We start from the raw sequence: 22,913 nt of genomic DNA on the forward strand, positions 1-22,913 counted from the left end.
GTATAGTGTTTATAGACAGAGGGTGCTGTATAGTGTTAATAGAGGAAGAAGTATAGTGTTTATAGAGGAAGAAGTATAGTGTTTATAGACAGAGGAAGAAGTATAGTGTTAATAGAGGAAGAAGTATAGTGTTTATAGAGGAAGAAGTATAGTGTTAATAGACAGAGGAAGAAGTATAGTGTTAATAGAGGAAGAAGTATAGTGTTTATAGAGGAAGAAGTATAGTGTTTATAGTGGAAGAAGTATAGTGTTAATAGAGGAAGAAGTATAGTGTTAATAGAGGAAGAAGTATAGTGTTAATAGAGGAAGAAGTATAGTGTTTATAGAGGAAGAAGTATAGTGTTAATAGAGGAATAAGTATAGTGTTTATAGAGGAGGAAGTATAGTGTTTATAGAGGAAGAAGTATAGTGTTTATAGACAGAGGAAGAAGTATAGTGTTTATAGAGGAGGAAGTATAGTGTTTATAGAGGAAGAAGTATAGTGTTTATAGACAGAGGAAGCAGTGTAGTGTTTATAGACAGAGGAAGCAGTATAGTGTTTATAGAGAACGCAGTATAGTGTTAATAGAGGAAGAAGTATAGTGTTTATAGTGGAAGCAGTATAGTGTTTATAGAGGAAGAAGTATAGTGTTTATAGAGGAAGAAGTATAGTGTTTATAGACAGAGGAAGAAGTTTTGTGTTTATAGAGAAAGCAGTATAGTGTTTATAGTGGAAGCTCTATAGTGTTTATAGACAGAGGAAGCAGTGTAGTGTTTATAGACAGAGGAAGCAGTATAGTGTTTATAGAGAACGCAGTATAGTGTTTATAGACAGAGAAAGCAGTAGAGTGTTTATAGAGGAAGCAGTATAGTGTTTATAGAGGAAGCAGTATAGTTTTTATAGAGGAAGCAGTATAGTGTTTATAGACACAGGAAGAAGTATAGTGTTTATAGAGGAAGCAGTATAGTGTTAATAGACAGAGGAAGCAGCATAGGGTTTATAGAGGAAGCAGTATAGTGTTTGTAGAGAAAGCAGTACAGTGTTTACAGAGGAAGCAGCATACTGTTTATAGATAGAGAACCCAGGATAGTGTTTATAGAGGAAGCTGTATAGTGTTTATAGACAGAGGAAGCAGTATAGTGTTTATTGAGAAAGCAGTATAGTGTTTAAAGAGAAGCAGTATAGTGTTTATAGAGAAAGCAGTATAGTGTTTATAGACAGAGGAAGCAGTATAGTGTTTATAGACAGAGGAAGCAGTTTAGTGTTTATAGACAGAGGAATCAGTATAGAGTTTATAGACAGAGGAAGCAGTATAATGTTTATAAACAGAGGAAAGAGTCTAGTGTTTATAGAGGAAGCACTATAGTGTTTATAGACATGTAAGCAGTATAGTGTTCATAGACAGAGGAAGAAGTACAGGGTAGTGTTTATAGAGAAAATATTATTGTGTTTTTAGACAGAGAAAGCAATATAGTATTTATAGAGAAAGTAGTATGGTGTTTATAGACAGAGGAAGCAGTATAGTGTTTATAGTGGAAGCAGTATAGTGTTTATAGACAGAGGAAGCAGTATGGTGTTTATAGAGGAAGCAATATAGTGTTTATAGACAGAGGAAGCAGCATAGTGTTTATAGAGGAAGCAGTATAGTGTTTATAGAGGAAGCAGTATAGTGTTTATAGACAAAGGAAGCAGTATAGTATTTATAGACAAAGGAGGCAGTATGTTGTTTATAGAGGAGGCAGAATGTTGTTTATAGAGGAAGCATTATGGTGTTTATTGAGGACACAGTATTGTGTTTATAGAGGAAGCAGTATAGTGTTTGTAGACAGAGGAAGCAGTATAGTGTTTATAGACAGAGAAATCAGTATAGTGTTTATAGAGGATGCGGTATAGTGTTTATAGAGGAAGCAGTATAGTGTTTATAGACAGAGGAAGCAGTACATAATTTATAGAGAAAGCACTACAGCATTTATAGACAGAGGAAGCAGTATGGTGTTTATAGATAGAGAACGCAGTATAGTGTTTATAGACAGAGGAAGCAACATAGTGTTTACAGAGGAAGCAGTGTAGTGTTTATAGAGGAAGCAGTATAGTGTTTATAGACAGAGAAAGCAGTATAGTGTTTATAGATAGAGAATGCAGTATAGTGTTTATAGACAGAGGAAGCAGTATAGTGTTTATAGAGAACACAGTATAGTGTTTATAGACAGAGAAAGCAGTATAGTGTTTATAGAGGAAGCAGTATAGTGTTTATAGAGGAAGCAGTATAGTGTTTATAGACACAGAAAGCAGTATAGTGTTTATAGAGGAAGCAGTATGGTGTTAATAGACAGGAAGCAGTATAGTGTTTATAGAGGAAGCAGTACAGTATTTATAGATAGAGAACACAGTATAGTGTTTATAGACAGAGAAAGCAGTATAGTGTTTATAGACAGAGGAAGCAGTATAGTGTTTATAGAGGAAGCAGTATAGTGTTTGTAGAGAAAGCAGTACAGTGTTTACAGAGGAAGCAGCATACTTTTTATAGATAGAGAACCCAGGATAGTGTTTTGAGAGGAAGCTGTATAGTGTTTATAGACAGAGGAAGCAGTATAGTGTTTATTGAGAAAGCAGCAGAGCAGCATAGACAGTAGGATTGATTATTCTTTCTGTTTAAATCGCTGTTCATCAGCCATTCATGTTAACACACCGTACACTGAGAAACAACAGATTACATGGTGCTGGAGGAAATAAACCGTAATCCTTTGTCCATGAAAAAAAGCTTAGAATGAAACACAATGTCAATGTTCAATGTTCACTAAAGGAAGTAAGGAAGAAACCAGGATATAGTATGATGCTCTTCAGCTCTTTATGTTCAAACTCCAGTTAGGAGTCCCCTGATCTGATATAGAATGAATGAAGATGAATGGACAGACACCTGAAGTAGATGGAACAGAAGATGAGATGAATGCGAGACACTGGGAGAGAGAGAGGAGAGAGAGAGAGAAAAAGAGGGAGGGAGAGAGAGAGGAGAGAGAGAGAAAGAAAGAAATAGAGAGAGGAGAGCGAAAGAGAAAGAGAGAAAGGGTGAGAGAGAGGAGAGAGAGAAAAAGAGGGAGGGAGAGAGAAAAAGAAAGAGAGAGAGAGGAGAGAGAGAGAATGAGAGAAAGGGGGAGAGAGAGCGAGAGAGAGAGGGAGAGATAGAGAGAGAGAGAGTGGGAGAATAGTCATGTTCTTTATCTAGCATGTCCACAGATGTTCTACTGACTCATTTGACCCCAACTACAATACCATTATCAATATGTTACTACATTTACATGACAACATAAGACTACCCATATATCATCAGGAGTCATGTAGAGAATAGACAGGGTTCTCACTGAGTCACTGTAGTTATTGAACACTTCCAGATCTAATAGGGTGACACACAAGTAAACAGAGAGAGAGAGAGAGAAATGGACAGTTGTCATTCAGAGAGAGAGAGAGAGATGGACAGTTGTCATTCAGAGAGAGAGAGAGAGAGAGAGAGATGGACATTTCTCATTCAGAGAGAGAGAGATGGAAAGTTGTCATTCAGAGAGAGAGAGAGATGGACAGTTGTCATTCAGAGAGAGAGAGAGATGGAAAATTGTCATTCAGAGAGAGAGAGAGAGAGAGATGGACAGTTGTCATTCAGAGAGAGAGAGAGAAAGAGAGAGATGGACAGTTGTCATTCAGAGAGAGAGAGAGAGAGAGATGGACAGTTGTCATTCAGAGAGAGAGAGAGAGAGATGGACAGTTGTCATTCTGAGAGAGAGAGAGAGAGAGAGAGAGATGGACAGTTGTCATTCTGAGAGAGAGAGAGAGAGAGAGAGAGAGAGAGAGAGATGGACAGTTGTCATTCAGAGAGAGAGAGAGAGATGGACAGTTGTCATTCAAGAGAGAGAGAGAGAGAGAGATGGACAGAGAGAGAGAGAGAGAGAGAGAGAGATGGACAGTTGTCATTCAGAGAGAGAGAGAGAGAGAGAGATGGACAGTTGTCATTCAGAGAGAGAGAGAGAGATGGACAGTTGTCATTCAGAGAGAGAGAGAGAGAGATGGACAGTTGTCATTCACAGAGCGAGAGAGAGAGAGAGATGGACAGTTGTCATTGATACGATGACTCCTGAGACTTCTCCTGAATGGATACAATGCTAGGGGCCTGCCAGCAATACGGACAATCAGACTGAATGGTACCATTGAAGGTGTGTTGTTATGGTAACAGTCATGGGTCCAGATGAGTGTTTTAGTGAGGGCTAGGAGAGTGTCTCAAATGGCACCCTATTCCCTACATAGTGCACTACTTTGAAGGAGATCCCATTGGGCTCTGGTCAAAAGTAGTGCACTGCGTAGGGTATAGGGTGCCATTTGGGAAGCAGCTGGGTCAGTATAGATTTACAGCAACAACAAAAAAACATTTCAAAACATGATTTCAGAAAAGGGTGATTTCTATCTTTCATTCTTTCACTCTGCAAGTCATTGATCTCCATGGCAACAGAGATATTGACAGAAGGACAAAAACAGGAAAAATGGACAGAAAAGCTTTACATTGACATTTTAGTCATTTAGTATACGTTCTTATCCATAGACTTAAAGGAGCAATTAGGGTTAAGTGCCTTGCTCATGGGCACATCAGCTGATTTTCCACCTAGTCGGCTCTGGGATTCAAACACTCTCAACCGCTAGGCTACCTGCTGCCCTGGGATGAGGGAAAGGTGAGAAAGGGAGGATAGATTGATTGGGAAACATTGAGAGGGATGGAGGGATGGAGGGAGGGTTATGGTGGTGAAATTAAACCACTCAGAGGATAAAATGATCCCTTTACAGACAGATTCACTCTCAGCTGAGACTAGGAGATGGTTAAAGACTAGTCTTAGGACCTAGCATAGGAAAAACTACAGGAAATAGTTCAAAATAACACTTAGGAAAAACTACAGGAAAAGTAACATTAAGGAAGGAGATGGTTAAAATCATTAAGAGTCGATTGACACACTTGTCTGTTTAAGCTAGAGATATCTAACACGATGGGGTTCTCTGTTTTGCTGTAAGACCCGGGACGGGACTCGTCTGAAGGTGACCTGAAGGTAACCCAGTACCGGTTCAGATAATGAATGGAAGTAACACAAAAAACGAGATAAATATGTGTCCAAAAAAGAAATATATACAGTATTTCCTGAGCTTTCTTCTGTCTCATAGATACTAGACAGACACTTCAAAACCTTCTGATTTATTTTTGCACTGTTTGTTTTGCCTTTTTATGAACGTGTTAATTAATTTCTTTCTCTGGGCTATAGTAGTAAAGGCCAAATTCCATAACTGTGGGAAGTAAGGGTGCTGAAGGTGCTGTAAAAATAAGATAAATCATAAATATATATATATATAGACAGACAGACAGTTCAAACAAGCTGAGCTGATCTGACATCGTCGTTTGACAGCTGTCATACAGAATATAAGTGATTATCTCTCTCTATTTCTCTATCCCTCCCTCCCTCTCTCTCACTGTCTTTCTATCCTTCTGTTTCTCTCTGGTCTCTCTCTCCTATCATGTCTATCCCTCTGTTTCTCTCGGGTCTCTCTCTCCTTCTGTCATCGTGGCCCTATTGTAATCCATTCCAATCATTCTAGAACATACCAGACAACCCAAATCTCATATACTATAGATGAAGGAAACACAATCACACTACACACTACAGGTCTACAGGTCTACAGAGAATTATGGAGAAAGTGGGAGTATCAATGGGAAATATGGAACAATCCAGTGAGAGAGAGAGAGAGAGAAGGAGTGAGGGGGAGAGAGAGAAATAGAGAGAGAGAAATAGAGAGAGCGAGTGAGATGGAGATAGAAGAGATAAGAAGAGAGAGAAAGACAGGAAGAAGGGCCAAATTGTTAAAAAGTAACATAGACTAGATCAGGGGTACGTAACCCTGTACCAGGAGTACCACAGGAGCTGCAGGGTTTTGTTCCAACTAGGCACCATACCAGACCAACTGAGCTAATTGATCAATTCAGTGATTGCTTAAATTCAACACAAATAAATACATAACCTAGACATGTACAATATTAAGAAAACACATCACTGTTGTGCTACAGCTTCCGTGTACTGGCCCCCGTGGGAATCAAACCCACAACTCTGGCGTTGCACACACCATGCTGGCGTTGCAAACACCATGCTCTACCAACTGAGCCACAGGGAATCACGAAGCAGTGGATTAAAGGGGTGATAACAGAAGTGCCTGTGAGTGTTAGTAATAAAGAGGTAAGCGACGACTTGAGAGGAGGCGTTCTAGCAACAAGGGGTGGAGTTAGGGTAGATAGCCCATCTAGTCTGTTACACTCCAAGGACCAGGTGCTGCCAAATAAAGTAACCATAGGGTATATGAGTTATTATGTGAGGGCATATGTACCGAAGCCTTTGAGATGTTATAACTGCCAAAGGTTTAGGCATGTGGCAACAGCCTGTAAAGAGGAAAAGAGATGTGCCAGGTGTGGAGGGGAGTATGAGTATGGGAAATGGTGTAAAACCGACATCCCAGTGTGTTAATAGTGTATGTATTAAACCTGCCCACAGTGTACAAAGCTATACATGCATGTACCTACACATGCAAGAGCAAACACAATATATATATATATATAGTGTTTCGATGGTGTTATCTTCTGTGATGACAATCTAAAACCTGTCAACTTCCATATGAACCAGCAATGACATGCTGCTGCTGCTGTTGGCCTCAATTACTATACTATTTGTGTGAGTGTTTGATTCACTGTTCATTCTGAGATATCTGATGCCTGGATATGTGTACTAGAGAGAGAGGAGAGGAGGAGAGGAGGAGAGGAGAGGAGGAGAGGAGGAGGAGAGAGAGGAGAGGTAGGAGAGGAGAGAAATGAGAGGAGGAGAGAGAGGAGAGGAAGATGGGGAGGAGAGGAGGAGAGGAGAGGTAGGAGAGGAGAGAAAGGAGAGGAGGAGAGAGAGGAGAGGAAAATGGGGAGGAGAGGAGGAGAGGAGAGGTAGGAGTGGAGGAAAGAAGAGATGAGAGGGGGAGAGAGAGGAAAGGAAGGAGATGAGGAGAGAGAGGAGAGGTAGAAGAGAGAGGAGAGGAAGGAAAGGAGGAGATAGAGGAGAGGAGGAGAGAGAGAAGAGGAGGAGAGAGACGAGAGGAGGAGAGAGAGGAAAGGAATGACAGAGGGGAAAGTAAGGAGAGGAGGAGGAGAGGAGAAGAGGAGAGAGAGGAGAAAGAGGAGAGTAGGAGACAGAGGAAAGGAAGGAGAGGAGGAGAGAGGAGAGAGAAGAGAGGAGGAGAGAGGAAAGGAAGGAGAGGAGGAGAGAGGAGAGAGAGGAAAGGAGGAGAGAGAGGAAAGGAAGGAGAGGAGGAGCGAGGAGAGAGAGGAGAGGAGGAGAGGAAACCAAGGAGAGGAGGAGAGAGAGGAGAGGAGGAGAGAGAGGAAATGAAGGAGAGGAGGAGAGAGAGGAAAGGAAGGAGAGAGAGGAAATGAAGGAGAGGAGGAGAGAGAGGAGAGGTAGGAGAGAGAGGAGAGAAGGAGAGAGGGGAGAGAGGAGAGGTAGGAGAGAGAGGAGAGGAGGAGAGAGGGGAGAGAGGAGAAGAGGAGAGAGAGGAGAGAAGGAGGGAGGGGAGAGAGGAGAGGAGGAGAGAGAGGAGAGAAGGAGAGAGGGGAGAGAGGAGAGGTAGGAGAGAGAGGAGAGGAGGAGAGAGGGGAGAGGAGAGAGGGGAGAGAGGAGAGGAGGAGAAAGAGGAGAGAAGGAGGGAGGGGAGAGAGGAGAGGAGGAGAGAGAGGAGAGAAGGAGGGGGAGAGAGGAGAGGAGGAGAGAGGGGAGAGGAGGAAAGAGAGGAGAGGAGGAAAGATCAGGGAGGTGTATCTTGCTGTGGAAAATATACAAATGTGTCTTTTGATGGAAAACCCATGAGACAGATGAACTAGTGTGAGTGTGAAGTGTGAGTCAGTAGGACTAGACAGATGATGACTAGATGTTACAACAGATGACACACACACACACACACACACACACAAAAAACACAGCAGACTATTGCATTTAACTTGATTAAAGTTCCGCTCAACCTTCAAGAGGCTCAGAGGAAAGGGTCAGGAAGCAGTCACACATGCAGACAGACGCAGGCTCACACACGTAAGAACACACACACACACATAGTTACGCAAGCTCTCTGTGTCTCTCTCACACACGCACACACACACACACACACACACACACACACACACACACACACACACACACACACACACACACACACACACACACACACACACACACCAGGGTCAGGATGGCGTGGTGGGAAATCCTTTCTTCTGAACACCGTCATAAAGTTGTTGACTCTGTGATATGATATTGTTATTAAAATGTGTTTCTACCCTCTCTCCCGTCATCCTACTATGTCTAAGCCTGCGTCCCAAACTGGCACCCTATTCCCTACATAGTGGACGACTATTGGGCCCTGGTTAAAAGTAGTGCACTATATAGGGAATAGGGGTGCCTTTTGGGATACATACTAAGACATCTGGTGTGTTTAATGCCGTTGAAAAGAGGAGACAATCACATTTCCTCAGCTGTTTGATCCAGGGTTACGTGTTGTTACTTGACTGTAGGCTTATTCCTCAGCTGTGAACACAACATGAAATTACACCGAGGAGTCCGAGGACTATGATTTTACATGTGAAGTTCTCTGCTGTTTGATGAATGTGGACTTTCTTTCGCTGTTCTGTACGGCGCCCTTCAGTTATTGGACATTGTCATTCAGGGGTCGTTCCAAGAAGAGTACCTTTTGCATCGTTTTGATATTTTAAGTAGAAATGATGCACCAATATTGAATTTTAAAATCTTGTTATATTAAATGAAGTGCCCTTTAATATAGACCACATGGAGAATTCAATAAATCAGATTTTTTTCTACGAATACAGACTTGCTCCGTGCACCCTCTGTGACCTCTAGGAAGATTTTAACCCACCTAACCCCGACATTTCTCCGCGTTTTCAGCATCATTGTAAAGCCCTATTTATTTGTTGCTTTGAGAAAGTAATTTCTGAATATTATTATTTATTTGATGTGATAAGTAATTAATTTACATCTGTCTCTCATTTAAAATCAACACTGTTACGTGAACTGAACTCTCCTTTTAATATGGTGAAACTATTCTCTTTCTTTTCAAAAGAAACGAGAAACCATCGTGTAAAAGCAGGTGAGCTGGTTCTACTCTTCCTGGTCATTTTCTGCTGTTTTGTTTTGTCGAGCGTCGGTGTTTGTTTTGTAAGCTTCCATTCCTCCTGTCACAAGGAGATTTACGGCAGATGAAATCGTCAACCCTGTTACGGTCAACCCTGTTTCGGTCAACCCTGTTACGGTCAACCCTGTTATTTTATTTGACACTTACTATAGTCATTTTTTTAGTTAACCCCCTTGAGATGGAAAACATATTTTTTATGGAGTCGAACATGTGCTCTTTACAGTGGCGGCTGCTGTGGGGAGGACGGCTCATAATAAAGGCAGGAAACCATTTGTTTGATCTTGTTGATACCTTTACCCTTATTCCGCTCCAGCCATTACCACGTGATCGTCCTCCCCAATTAACATGCCACCAGCCTCCTGTGGCTCTTTATGACAGAATGTTACAATTAAATCTGATCAAAAGTATTTTTGGGACCAAAAAGCTACAATTCTCAAAAGGTACTGAACTGGTGCAACCATCCTCATAATACGAAAAAAGTACAATCTTTAGTTCAGGTAGGCTACCCTAAGAATGGATCAACCGGAGGAAGACGTATATAAATTGCTCAACAGCATTCACTATGATCTGACAGCGCTGGCCTGGTTGGAACCCAAGCCGGAAAACTCAGTGGTCCTCAACCGGAGTCAGCCGGTGACCATTGATCTTCTGATTGTGTTAGACTCCCACCTAGTGGGGATTCTCTAAAATGACTGCTTCTAGTGGTCTAGATTGAGTACTGCAGCCTCTCATGCAAAACTGGGCTTGGTGCTGTAGTTAGTGTTAGGACGTTCCATTGCAGTTTGCTATAGATTGATACAGAGAGGGGGCGAGGGAGGGAGGGAGCTCTATCAAAAGATGGAGATACAGAATATTGGAAGGGAGAGAGAGAGAGAGAGAGGGAGACAGAGGGAATGATAGAGGGAGAGAGAAGTGACGAGGGGGTGAGAGAGAGAGAAGAAAGAGAGAGGGGGTGATACAAAGAGCGATAGAACAAGAGAGAGAGATACAGAGGGAGGAGTGTGTGTGATTGCATTTCCAATGTGACAATAGGGATTGGTGTTGTGGTGCCCAGCTCTACTCTAATGGCCTGGACACACAGCTACTCTCTACTGTAGTCACCACACTGCTGGGGGAGCACACACACACACACACACACACACACACACACACACACACACACACACACACACACACACACACACACACACACACACACACACACACACACACACACACTTTCAGCACAAACTCACACTTATGCAAATTACATTTACGAGGAAAAAAATTGACCATTTCTGAAACGATCATAATGTACAACTTGAACATATTTCAGGGCTTATTTGATCATGAAGATATGAAGTACATAATCGTTTTTCATAACACAACTATTACATCATAATTCACTGTGACATTTTCACCCTCATATTCTTCATCCATTTCTCATAATGCTGATACCATCTGTCTCATTTGTGCCGGAATCTTCTTCCCAATCATCCACGGCAAAACGAGACAATGTTGGCTTCTAACTGTTCCTAGACATTCTAACTGTTCCTAGACATTCTAACCGTTCCTAGACATTCTAACTGTTCCTAGACATTCTAACTGTTCCTAGACATTCTAAATGTTCCTAGACATTCTAACCGTTCCTAGACATTCTAACTGTTCCTAGACATTCTAACTGTTCCTAGACATTCTAACTGTTCCTAGACATTCTAACTGTTCCTAGACATTCTAACCGTTCCCAGACATTCTAACTGTTCCTAGACATTCTAACCGTTCCTAGACATTCTAACTGTTCCTAGACATTCTAACTGTTCCTAGACATTCTAACTGTTCCTAGACATTCTAACTGTTCCTAGACATTCTAACTGTTCCTAGACATTCTAACTGTTCCTAGACATTCTAACTGTTCCTAGACATTCTAACCGTTCCCAGACATTCTAACCGTTCCTAGACATTCTAACCGTTCCTAGACATTCTAACCGTTCCTAGACATTCTAAATGTTCCTAGACATTCTAACCGTTCCCAGACATTCTAACCGTTCCTAGACATTCTAACTGTTCCTAGACATTCTAAATGTTCCTAGACATTCTAACCGTTCCCAGACATTCTAACTGTTCCTAGACATTCTAACTGTTCCTAGACATTCTAACTGTTCCTAGACATTCTAAATGTTCCTAGACATTCTAACCGTTCCCAGACATTCTAACCGTTCCCAGACATTCTAACCGTTCCTAGACATTCTAACCGTTCCTAGACATTCTAACCGTTCCTAGACATTCTAACCGTTCCCAGACATTCTAACCGTTCCTAGACATTCTAACTGTTCCTAGACATTCTAACTGTTCCTAGACATTCTAACTGTTCCTAGACATTCTAACTGTTCCTAGACATTCTAACTGTTCCTAGACATTCTAACCATTCCTAGACATTCTAACCGTTCCTAGACATTCTAAATGTTCCTAGACATTCTAACTGTACCTAGACATTCTAATTGTACCTAGACATTCTAATTGTACCTAGACATTCTAACCGTTCCTAGACATTCTAACCGTTCCTAGACATTCTAACTGTTCCTAGACATTCTAACATTCTAACTGTTCCTAGACATTCTAACTGTTCCTAGACATTCTAACTGTTCCTAGACATTCTAACTGTTCCTAGACATTCTAACTGTTCCTAGACATTCTAAATGTTCCTAGACATTCTAACTGTTCCTAGACATTCTAACTGTTCCTAGACATTCTAACTGTTCCTAGACATTCTAACTGTTCCTAGACATTCTAACTGTTCCTAGACATTCTAACCATTCCTAGACATTCTAAATGTTCCTAGACATTCTAACTGTTCCTAGACATTCTAACTGTTCCTAGACATTCTAACTGTTCCTAGACATTCTAACTGTTCCTAGACATTCTAACTGTTCCTAGACATTCTAACTGTTCCTAGACATTCTAACTGTTCCTAGACATTCTAAATGTTCCTTGACATTCTAAATGTTCCTTGACATTGCATTCTAACTGTACCTAGACATTCTAATTGTACCTAGACATTCTAATTGTTCCTAGACATTCTAACCGTTCCTAGACATTCTAACTGTTCCTAGACATTCTAACATTCTAACTGTTCCTAGACATTCTAACCGTTCCTAGACATTCTAACCGTTCCTAGACATTCTAACTGTTCCTAGACATTCTAAATGTTCCTAGACATTCTAACTGTTCCTAGACATTCTAACCGTTCCTAGACATTCTAACTGTTCCTTGACATTCTAACTGTTCCTTGACATTGCATTCTAACTGTTCCTAGACATTCTAAATGTTCCTAGACATTCTAACCGTTCCCAGACATTCTAACCGTTCCTAGACATTCTAACTGTTCCTAGACATTCTAAATGTTCCTAGACATTCTAACCGTTCCCAGACATTCTAACTGTTCCTAGACATTCTAACTGTTCCTAGACATTCTAACTGTTCCTAGACATTCTAAATGTTCCTAGACATTCTAACCGTTCCCAGACATTCTAACCGTTCCCAGACATTCTAACCGTTCCTAGACATTCTAACCGTTCCTAGACATTCTAACCGTTCCCAGACATTCTAACCGTTCCTAGACATTCTAACCGTTCCTAGACATTCTAACTGTTCCTAGACATTCTAACTGTTCCTAGACATTCTAACTGTTCCTAGACATTGTAAATGTTCCTAGACATTCTAACTGTTCCTAGACATTCTAACTGTTCCTAGACATTCTAACTGTTCCTAGACATTCTAACTGTTCCTAGACATTCTAACTGTTCCTAGACATTCTAACCATTCCTAGACATTCTAACCGTTCCTAGACATTCTAAATGTTCCTAGACATTCTAACTGTACCTAGACATTCTAATTGTACCTAGACATTCTAATTGTACCTAGACATTCTAACCGTTCCTAGACATTCTAACTGTTCCTAGACATTCTAACATTCTAACTGTTCCTAGACATTCTAACTGTTCCTAGACATTCTAACTGTTCCTAGACATTCTAACTGTTCCTAGACATTCTAACTGTTCCTAGACATTCTAAATGTTCCTAGACATTCTAAATGTTCCTAGACATTCTAACTGTTCCTAGACATTCTAACTGTTCCTAGACATTCTAACTGTTCCTAGACATTCTAACCATTCCTAGACATTCTAAATGTTCCTAGACATTCTAACTGTTCCTAGACATTCTAACTGTTCCTAGACATTCTAACTGTTCCTAGACATTCTAACTGTTCCTAGACATTCTAACTGTTCCTAGACATTCTAACTGTTCCTAGACATTCTAACTGTTCCTAGACATTCTAAATGTTCCTTGACATTCTAAATGTTCCTTGACATTCTAAATGTTCCTTGACATTGCATTCTAACTGTACCTAGACATTGTAAATGTTCCTAGACATTCTAACTGTTCCTAGACATTCTAACTGTTCCTAGACATTCTAACTGTTCCTAGACATTCTAACTGTTCCTAGACATTGTAAATGTTCCTAGACATTCTAACTGTTCCTAGACATTCTAACTGTTCCTTGACATTCTAACATTCTAACTGTTCCTAGACATTCTAACTGTTCCTAGACATTCTAACTGTTCCTAGACATTCTAACATTCTAACTGTTCCTAGACATTCTAACTGTTCCTAGACATTGTAAATGTTCCTAGACATTCTAACTGTTCCTAGACATTCTAACTGTTCCTAGACATTCTAACTGTTCCTAGACATTCTAACTGTTCCTTGACATTCTAACTGTTCCTTGACATTGCATTCTAACTGTTCCTAGACATTGTAATTGTTCCTAGACATTCTAACCGTTCCTAGACATTCTAACCGTTCCTAGACATTCTAACCGTTCCTAGACATTCTAACCGTTCCTAGACATTCTAACTGTTCCTAGACAATCTAACTGTTCCTAGACATTCTAACTGTTCCTAGACATTCTAACTGTTCCTAGACATTCTAACTGTTCCTTGACATTCTAACTGTTCCTAGACATTGCATTCTAACTGTTCCTAGACATTCTAACTGTTCCTAGACATTCTAACTGTTCCTAGACATTCTAACTGTTCCTAGACATTCTAACTGTTCCTTGACATTGCATTCTAACTGTTCCTAGACATTCTAGACATTCTAACTGTTCCTAGATATTCTAACTGTTCCTTGACATTGCATTCTAAATGTTCCCAGACATTCTAAATGTTCCTAGACATTCTAACTGTTCTTAGACATTCTAACTGTTCCTAGACATTCTAATTGTTCCTAGACATTCTAAATGTTCCTAGACATTCTAAATGTTCCTAGACATTCTAACTGTTCCTAGACATTCTAACTCTTCCTAGACATTCTAACTGTTCCTAGACATTCTAACTGTTCCTAGACATTCTAAATGTTCCTTGACATTCTAACTGTTCCTAGACATTCTAACTGTTCCTAGACATTCTAACTGTTCCTAGATATTCTAACTGTTCCTTGACATTGCATTCTAAATGTTCCCAGACATTCTAAATGTTCCTAGACATTCTAACTGTTCTTAGACATTCTAACTGTTCCTAGACATTCTAAATGTTCCTAGACATTCTAACTGTTCCTAGACATTCTAACTCTTCCTAGACATTCTAACTGTTCCTAGACATTCTAACTGTTCTTAGACATTCTAACTGTTCCTAGACATTCTAATTGTTCCTAGACATTCTAACTGTTCCTAGACATTCTAACTCTTCCTAGACATTCTAACTCTTCCTAGACATTCTAACTGTTCCTAGACATTCTAAATGTTCCTTGACATTGCATTCTACATGTTCTGAAGCAGTACTCTCATGTAACCCCTGCTGGTTTAAGCAGTATTAAACTGTATTACTACGGTGGCTGTTTAAATCCAAGTAATGCCTTTATCTTCTGTTGGAACCCAAGTCCTGTTGGATAGATCCACACAGAAAGAACAGCAGGCCAAGAACCCAAAACATCTGCAAGAGGAGAATATAGAAATAGAATGGATAGAATAAAAATGAGGTGTGAGGTTGACCATGAGGTTAGATTTTAACAGTGAGGAGGCAAAATGAGTTGTGAGATTGACCATGAGGTTAGATTTTAACAGTTAGGAGGCAAAATGAGGTGTGAGATTGACCATGAGGTTAGATTTTAAAACAGCGAGGAGGCAAAATGAGGTGTGAGATTGGCCATGTGGTTAGATTTTAACAATGAGGAGGCAAAATGAGGTGTAAGGTTGACCATGAGGTTAGATTAGGTCCCGTTTGGCTCAGTTGGTAGAGCATGGTGTTTGCAACGCCAAGGTTGTGGGTTCGATTCCCACGGGGGACCAGTACGGATAATTTTGTTTTACGAAATATATGCATTCGCTACTGTAACTCGCTCTGGATAAGAGCATCTACTAAAACATTTAAAAAATGATTATGCTTTATCTTGCCAATATGAGGCTTTTTATTTGCAAGGTGAGGATAAACGAGCCGGGGAACTGTACAATTACTTACAAAATCAAATAGGACGATGAACATAAAGGTAGGTCTAATAAACTGACATGATTAACATAAAACTCTAACAGAAGAACACCAAGGCTTCAATGCCTGTAAAGCCAGCAGCATGCCACCCTGTTATATGTCTGTCCTGTCTGTCTCTCTCCAACAGTGGCTTGCTTCTTGTAGCGATACCCATTACCCAGAATGCATCACAAACCCTACCAATTACCTAATTGACAATCAACTTCAATAAAGGCATGAAAATGGTACACAAACATGTTCAGGTCATAAACGTACATATTACCACCAAACCACACTTTCAATAATGGTGTTCACATGCTTTAAAACAGCATCAACAACATACGTCCCCCGGGAATAAGCTACTACTGCAATAACCCTTACCATAAAAACCCTTGCCTCCATTTGATGTCACAACTATGAGCAGGAAATGGACCAAACCCTCTCGCGTCAATGAGTCAATTAAAGGTAATCGTTTACATTTATTTTGATCTACTGTACTTGCAACTTGTGTTCACTGAATGCACCCACAGAAAGAGTTATATTAACTGGAGACGCAACAGCGCAAATGTGGTTTTAGAAATGGGGGGGCCAAACTGCTCCCTGAGGCGTCCGCATGGTCCTAAAGCACACCGGAGCCACGTTTTGTATCACAGTGCAATGATAAAACTGGGGGGGGACAAACATGCAATTTGAGAATGGCCCTGTGGAGATGCACAACAAAAGGTTTCAGCGCCAAACCAATAATCCTGACGCTCCAAAGTCAAACTCATAACAGGCAGGTTTCTTTCACAGGTGATCAACAATAACATGACTAACCCCACATTATTACAATCAATACATGTGATTCTCAACCCCTACACCATGTCTGGTCATTTATAACAGCAAGTCTTTAGATCAAGTCACGTATGACATTTTGACAATAGTCACATGAGGATTCTTATCAAAAGGCTTTAGGAAAGGCAAAACGCTTGTTCACTGAAGTAGCGACAACAGTATTTGTGTATAGGATAATCAGCCTCACCTTTCTCCCATCCGATCTACAATTAACTCATCTCATATCCTTTCTTTCCTTTCCACTTTCTTTTCCTTCTTCCTGGTGAATTCACTCTTCCTATAGTGTATGTCCTGTTAGTGTCTCTACATGTCCTTCCTTCCTCTCCTCTCTGATAGGTTACACTACCTATCATTCCCTCGTCTCCAACCCTGTGTTGCTCTCTTCTCAGGGCCAACCCCTCACTTTACCTCCCCCTCCACTCTATCCCTCCCTTTCCTCTTTCTGGCATCCCCTCCTCTCTATCCCCCCCTTTCCTCTTTCTGGCATCCCCTCCTCTCTATCCCCCCCTTTCCTCTTTCTGGCATCCCCTCCTCTCTATCCCCCCTTTCCTCTTTCTGGCATCCCCTCCTCTCTATCCCTCCCTTTTCTCTTTCTGGCATCCCCTCCTCTCTATCCCCCCCTTTCCTCTTTCTGGCATCCCCTCCTCTCTATCCCTCCCTTTCCTCTTTCTGGCATCCCCTCCTCTCTATCCCTCCCTTTCCTCTTTCTGGCATCCCCTCCTCTCTATCCCCCCCTTTCCTCTTTCTGGCATCCCCTCCTCTCTATCCCTCCCTTTCCTCTTTCTGGCATCCCCTCCTCTCTATCCCTCCCTTTCCTCTTTCTGGCATCCCCTCCTCTCTATCCCTCCCTTTCCTTTTTCTGGCATCCCCTCCTCTCTATCCCTCCCTTTCCTCTTTCTGGCATTCCCTCCTCTCCATCCCTCATTTTCTACTAGTCCCATCGCTCTATTCCTTTAATCTGAAATGTTGAGGATTAAAAAGGCATCCTGTTTTCCCCTCTAATTCTCCCCCCTCCCTCCTCCCTCTCAATTCTGTCAACCTGGTCATTTGCAGAGTGAGTGAGTGAGGAAAAGAACGGTAAAGGGCTGATATTGACTAAATTGAGGGGTAATCAAGGAAACATGAGAGAGAGAGAGAGAGTAGGGGAGAGAGAGAGAGAAATAAACCGACAATAGAATCACCCTGCTCTCCTAACTTATCCTGCCGTTAGCACCATGTGTGAGGGTTTCCACCAATTCAAGGAGGTTTGACCAGAGACACATGGCGACCGCATGGCAACCTAGTCTCTCAATAGACCAATTGGATCTTTGATTCAGCATTTAGGAGGACCTCATTGGCTGGATTATCATCTTCATTATCATCAACATCAGTAGTGTTCTATTGGTGGCTGACAAGCTCAATTCTGGGATAGATTAGAACTTTAGGTTTGGACCGGGACTTTGGCTGGAGAGTTTATGTAATAGCTAACCGGAGAGAGAGAGGGAGGGAGAGAGGAAAGGAGAGGGACAGTGCATGGGACAGAGGGAAAGAGAGGGGGAGGAGAGGAGGACTCAGAGAGAAAGAAAAGCTGATGGGAAATAAGAGAAGCAAAATGAGGAAGGTAAGGGATTATTCCTCAATTATTTATTGTCGTTTAGATTACTTTGGGATTTAGTATTGGAGATCTATTGATTCTATAGATGTGTGAGAGACAGACGTATGTTTTTTATTTTTTTTACTGTAGGCGGTGTAAAAGTAACGTTTCTACGACTTGCAATGTGCATGATTTTAACAAATCGACATTGGTTCTTGTACATTGACTTTTAGCTGAATCAGAAATATATATTTTTAAATGTTTATTAGCATTGACGACACTGAGTTAACTGTACAGAGTACTGGTTCATACAGGCTGCTAGGAATTACTGAAACTAGGAAGCATTGCTGATTTAGTGACAGCATACTGGTTCATACACACTGCTAGGAATGACTAACAAGGAAGGAAGCATGACTACTTTAGGGATCTAGTCTACAGCCTAGTGTGTCTTAGAACAATAAGGAACAGGGCTGAAAAACGAATTCACTCACCTGCCATTTCTATTGGCCGAACACACCTTTTCTGATCATTCTGATTGGTTGGCATGTGGTTGGTTAATCGATTTGATTGGTTCCCCTCCTTAAGGGGGTGTTGCCCTTGGTTGGGAGCGGAGCCCCATTGGCTGCGGCGGCAATGCTGGGGGGTGTGGGGGCCCTGGAGGAAGAAGAAAAGGAGGAAGATGAAAGAAGAAGAGTGTTTGCTGTGGTCCAGAACTGCACCGTGATACACAACATCGTGGGCCCCGCCTGCATCTTCCTCAGAGAGGCGTTCATTCAGAGCCAGCTCGTACGTAACCTTACAGAGATGCACACACACACACACACACACACACACACACACACACACACACACACACACACACACACACACACACACACACACACACACTTTCTAATGTAAACTACATACTATACCGATATAATAGTCATCCATTTATCCATTTCAGACATTTTGTCTGAACAAATCACGAGTTCTCTGTGGTCATTGACTAGCTTTTACAAGAGTGTAACACCATATGAGCTTGTACGTTCACCAAGACCTTACATCCATTCCATAATATCATTACCATCATGATCACTTCATCAAATGTCACCCTGTCCACAGCTCTGACCCTATCCACCTGCATCACTTCATCAAATGTCACCCTGTCCACAGCTCTGACCCTATCCACCTGGATCACTTCATCAAACGTCACCCTGTCCACAGCTCTGACCCTATCCACCTGCATCACTTCATCAAATGTCACCCTGTCCACAGTTCTGACCCTATCCACCTGCATCACTTCATCAAACGTCACCCTGTCCACAGCTCTGACCCTATCCACCTGCATCACTTCATCAAACGTCACCCTGTCCACAGCTCTGACCCTATCCACCTGGATCACTTCATCAAACATCACCCTGTCCACAGCTCTGACCCTATCCACCTGCATCACTTCATCAAACGTCACCCTGTCCACAGCTCTGACCCTATCCACCTGGATCACTTCATCAAACGTCACCCTGTCCACAGCTCTGACCCTATCCACCTGGATCACTTCATCAAACGTCACCCTGTCCACAGTTCTGACCCTATCCACCTGGATCACTTCATCAAACGTCACCCTGTCCACAGCTCTGACCCTATCCACCTGCATCACTTCATCAAACGTCACCCTGTCCACAGCTCTGACCCTATCCACCTGTATCACTTCATCAAACGTCACCCTGTCCACAGCTCTGACCCTATCCACCTGCATCACTTCATCAAACGTCACCCTGTCCACAGCTCTGACCCTATCCACCTGCATCACTTCATCAAACGTCACCCTGTCCACAGCTCTGACCCTATCCACCTGTATCACTTCATCAAACGTCACCCTGTCCACAGCTCTGACCCTATCCACCTGGATCACTTCATCAAACGTCACCCTGTCCACAGCTCTGACCCTATCCACCTGCATCACTTTATCAAACGTCACCCTGTCCACAGCTCTGACCCTATCCACCTGGATCACTTCATCAAACGTCACCCTGTCCACAGCTCTGACCAGTGGTGTAAAATAATTAAGTAGGTTTTTGGGGGTATCTGTAATTTACCTTACTATTTAAATTTTGGACTTCACTTTTACTTCACCACATTCCTAAAGAAAATGATGTACCTTTTAATCCATACATTTTCCCTGACACCCAAAAGTACTCGTTACATTTTGAATGCTTAGCAGGACAAGAAAATGGTCCAATTCACAAACTTATCAAGAGAACATCCCTGCTCATCCCTACTGCCTCTGATTTGGCGTATTCACTAAACACAAATGCTTCGTTCGTAAATTATGGCTGAGTGTTGGAGTGTGTCCCTGGCTATCCATCAATAAAAAAAAAAGAAAATGTGTTTAATATAAGGAATTTGAAATGATTTATACTTTTACTTTTGATACATTTTAGCATTTTAGCAATTACATTTACTTTAAATACTTAAATATATTAAAAACCAAATACTTTTAGACTTTTACTCAAGTAGAATTTTATTGGGTGACTTTCACTTTTACTTGAGTTGTTTTCTATTAATGTATCTTTACTTTTACTCAAGTATGACAATTGTGTACATTTTCCACCACTGGCTCTGAGCCCATCCAAAGGTCACCCTGTCCAAAGCTCTGACCCTATCCACTCACCACCCTGTCCACAGCTCTGTTCCTATCCACTCACCACCCTGTCCACAGCTCTGATCCTATCCACTCACCACCCTGGCCACAGCTCTGATCCTATCCACTCACCACCCTGTCCACAGCTCTGATCCTATCCACTCACCACCCTGTCCACAGCTCTGATCCTATCCACTCACCACCCTTTCCACAGCTCTGATCCTATCCACTCACCACCCTGTCCACAGCTCTGATCATATCCACTCACCACCCTGTCCACAGCTCTGATCCTATCCACTCACCACCCTTTCCACAGCTCTGATCCTATCCACTCACCACCCTGTCCACAGCTCTGATCCTATCCACTCACCACCCTGTCCACAGCTCTGATCCTATCCATTCACCACCCTGTCCACAGCTCTGATCCTATCCACTCACCACCCTGTCCACAGCTCTGACCCTATCCACACACCACCCTGTCCACAGCTCTGTTCCTATCCACTCACCACCCTGTCCACAGCTCTGATCCTATCCACACACCACCACCACCCTGTCCACAGCTCTGATCCTATCCACTCACCACCCTGTCCACAGCTCTGATCCTATCCACTCACCACCCTGTCCACAGCTCTGACCCTATCCACTCACCACCCTGTCCACAGCTTTGATCCTATCCACTCACCACCCTGTCCACAGCTCTGATCCTATCCACTCACCACCCTGTCCACAGCTCTGACCCTATCCACTCACCACCCTGTCCACAGCTCTGATCCTATCCACTCACCACCCTGTCCACAGCTCTGATCCTATCCATTCACCACCCTGGCCACAGCTCTGATCCTATCCACTCACCACCCTGTCCAGAGCTCTGATCCTATCCACTCACCACCCTGTCCACAGCTCTGATACTATCCACTCACCACTCTGTCCACAGCTCTGAACCTTTCCACTCACCACCCTGTCCACAGCTCTGATCCTTTCCACTCACCACCCTGTCCACAGCTCTGTACCTTTCCACTCACCACCCTGTCCACAGCTCTGAACCTTTCCACTCACCACCCTGTCCACAGCTCTGATCCTATCCACTCAATATCAGTTTCTATTTCTATGACACCAGCATCTCCCCTGTGACATTCAACCATTACAATTCTGAGCAGCATGATTGGAGGAATCCACTACTACATCATCTCCACCAAATATCATCTGCCAACCCTGTGAGTGTCCCATATCCATTGATGCTACTATACATTGTTTTTAGTGATGGCTTATTTACTTTAAACTTAGAGCACCGTACAACATTATTTTAGCAAGCAAAACATTCTATGATAGACCACATCCTGCTGTGTTTTACAGTACCTTGCAAAAGTATTCACCCCCTTGGCATTTTTCTTATTTTGTTGCATTACAACCTGTAATTTATAATTGATTTTTGTTTGGATTTCATCTAATGGACATACACAAAATTGTCCAAATTGGTGAAGTGAAATGAAAAAAATTACAAAAAACGGAAAAGTAGTGCGTGCATATGTACTCAAACCCTTTGCTAAAGCACCTAAATAAGTGCAACCACTTACCTTCAGAAGTCACATAATTTGTTAAATAAAGTCCACCTGTGGGCAATCTAAGTGTCACATGATCTGTCACATGATCTCAGTATATATACACCTGTTCTGAAAGGCAACACCACTAAGCAAGGGCACCACCAAGCAAGTGGCACCATGAAGACCAAGGAGCTCTCTTAACAGGACAGGGACAAAGTTGTGGAGAAATACAGATCAGGGTTGGATTATAAAAAAATATCAAAAACTTTGAACATCCCACGGAGCACCATTAAATCCATTATTAAAAAATTGAAAGAATATGGCACCACAACAAACTTGCCTAGAGAGGGCCGCCCACCAAAACTCACGGACCAGACAAGGAGGTCATTTATCAGAGAGGCAACAAAGAGACCAAAGATAACCCTGAAGGAGCTGCAAAGCTCCACAGCGGAGATTGGAGTATCTGTCCATAGGACCACATTAAGCTGTACACTCCACAGAGCTGGGCTTTACGGAAGAGTGGCAGAAACAAAATAAGCAAACATGTTTGGTGTTCGCCAAAAGGCATGTGGGAGACTCCCGAAACATTTGGAAGAAGGTACTCTGGTCAGAT

At 42.0% G+C, this 22,913-nt stretch overlaps 1 protein-coding gene and 1 non-coding gene across 3 annotated transcripts in view; both read left to right on the forward strand.

Annotated features, from left to right (window-relative positions):
• Positions 1–22,913, forward strand: part of LOC106610496 (calcium-binding protein 2) — a 35,018-nt gene that overhangs the window by 4,437 nt on the left and 7,668 nt on the right. Inside the window, exons 1-2 of one of the 2 annotated variants that reach the window (XM_045723229.1) lie at positions 18,073–18,163; positions 18,722–18,922. The exons of the other annotated variant lie outside the window; for it this stretch is intronic. Of the exons in view, the coding sequence (XP_045579185.1) occupies positions 18,134–18,163; positions 18,722–18,922 (231 nt within the window). The 5' untranslated portion in view covers positions 18,073–18,133. Of the gene's footprint in view, positions 1–18,072; positions 18,164–18,721; positions 18,923–22,913 lie in introns of those variants that run through there. 2 annotated transcript variants of the gene reach the window in all.
• Positions 15,479–15,554, forward strand: trnaa-ugc (transfer RNA alanine (anticodon UGC)). The gene has a single exon. It is a non-coding gene; the product is annotated as a tRNA-Ala (tRNA).

Source organism: Salmo salar, chromosome ssa08, assembly GCF_905237065.1.
Source record: "Salmo salar chromosome ssa08, Ssal_v3.1, whole genome shotgun sequence".
NCBI lineage: Eukaryota > Metazoa > Chordata > Actinopteri > Salmoniformes > Salmonidae > Salmo > Salmo salar.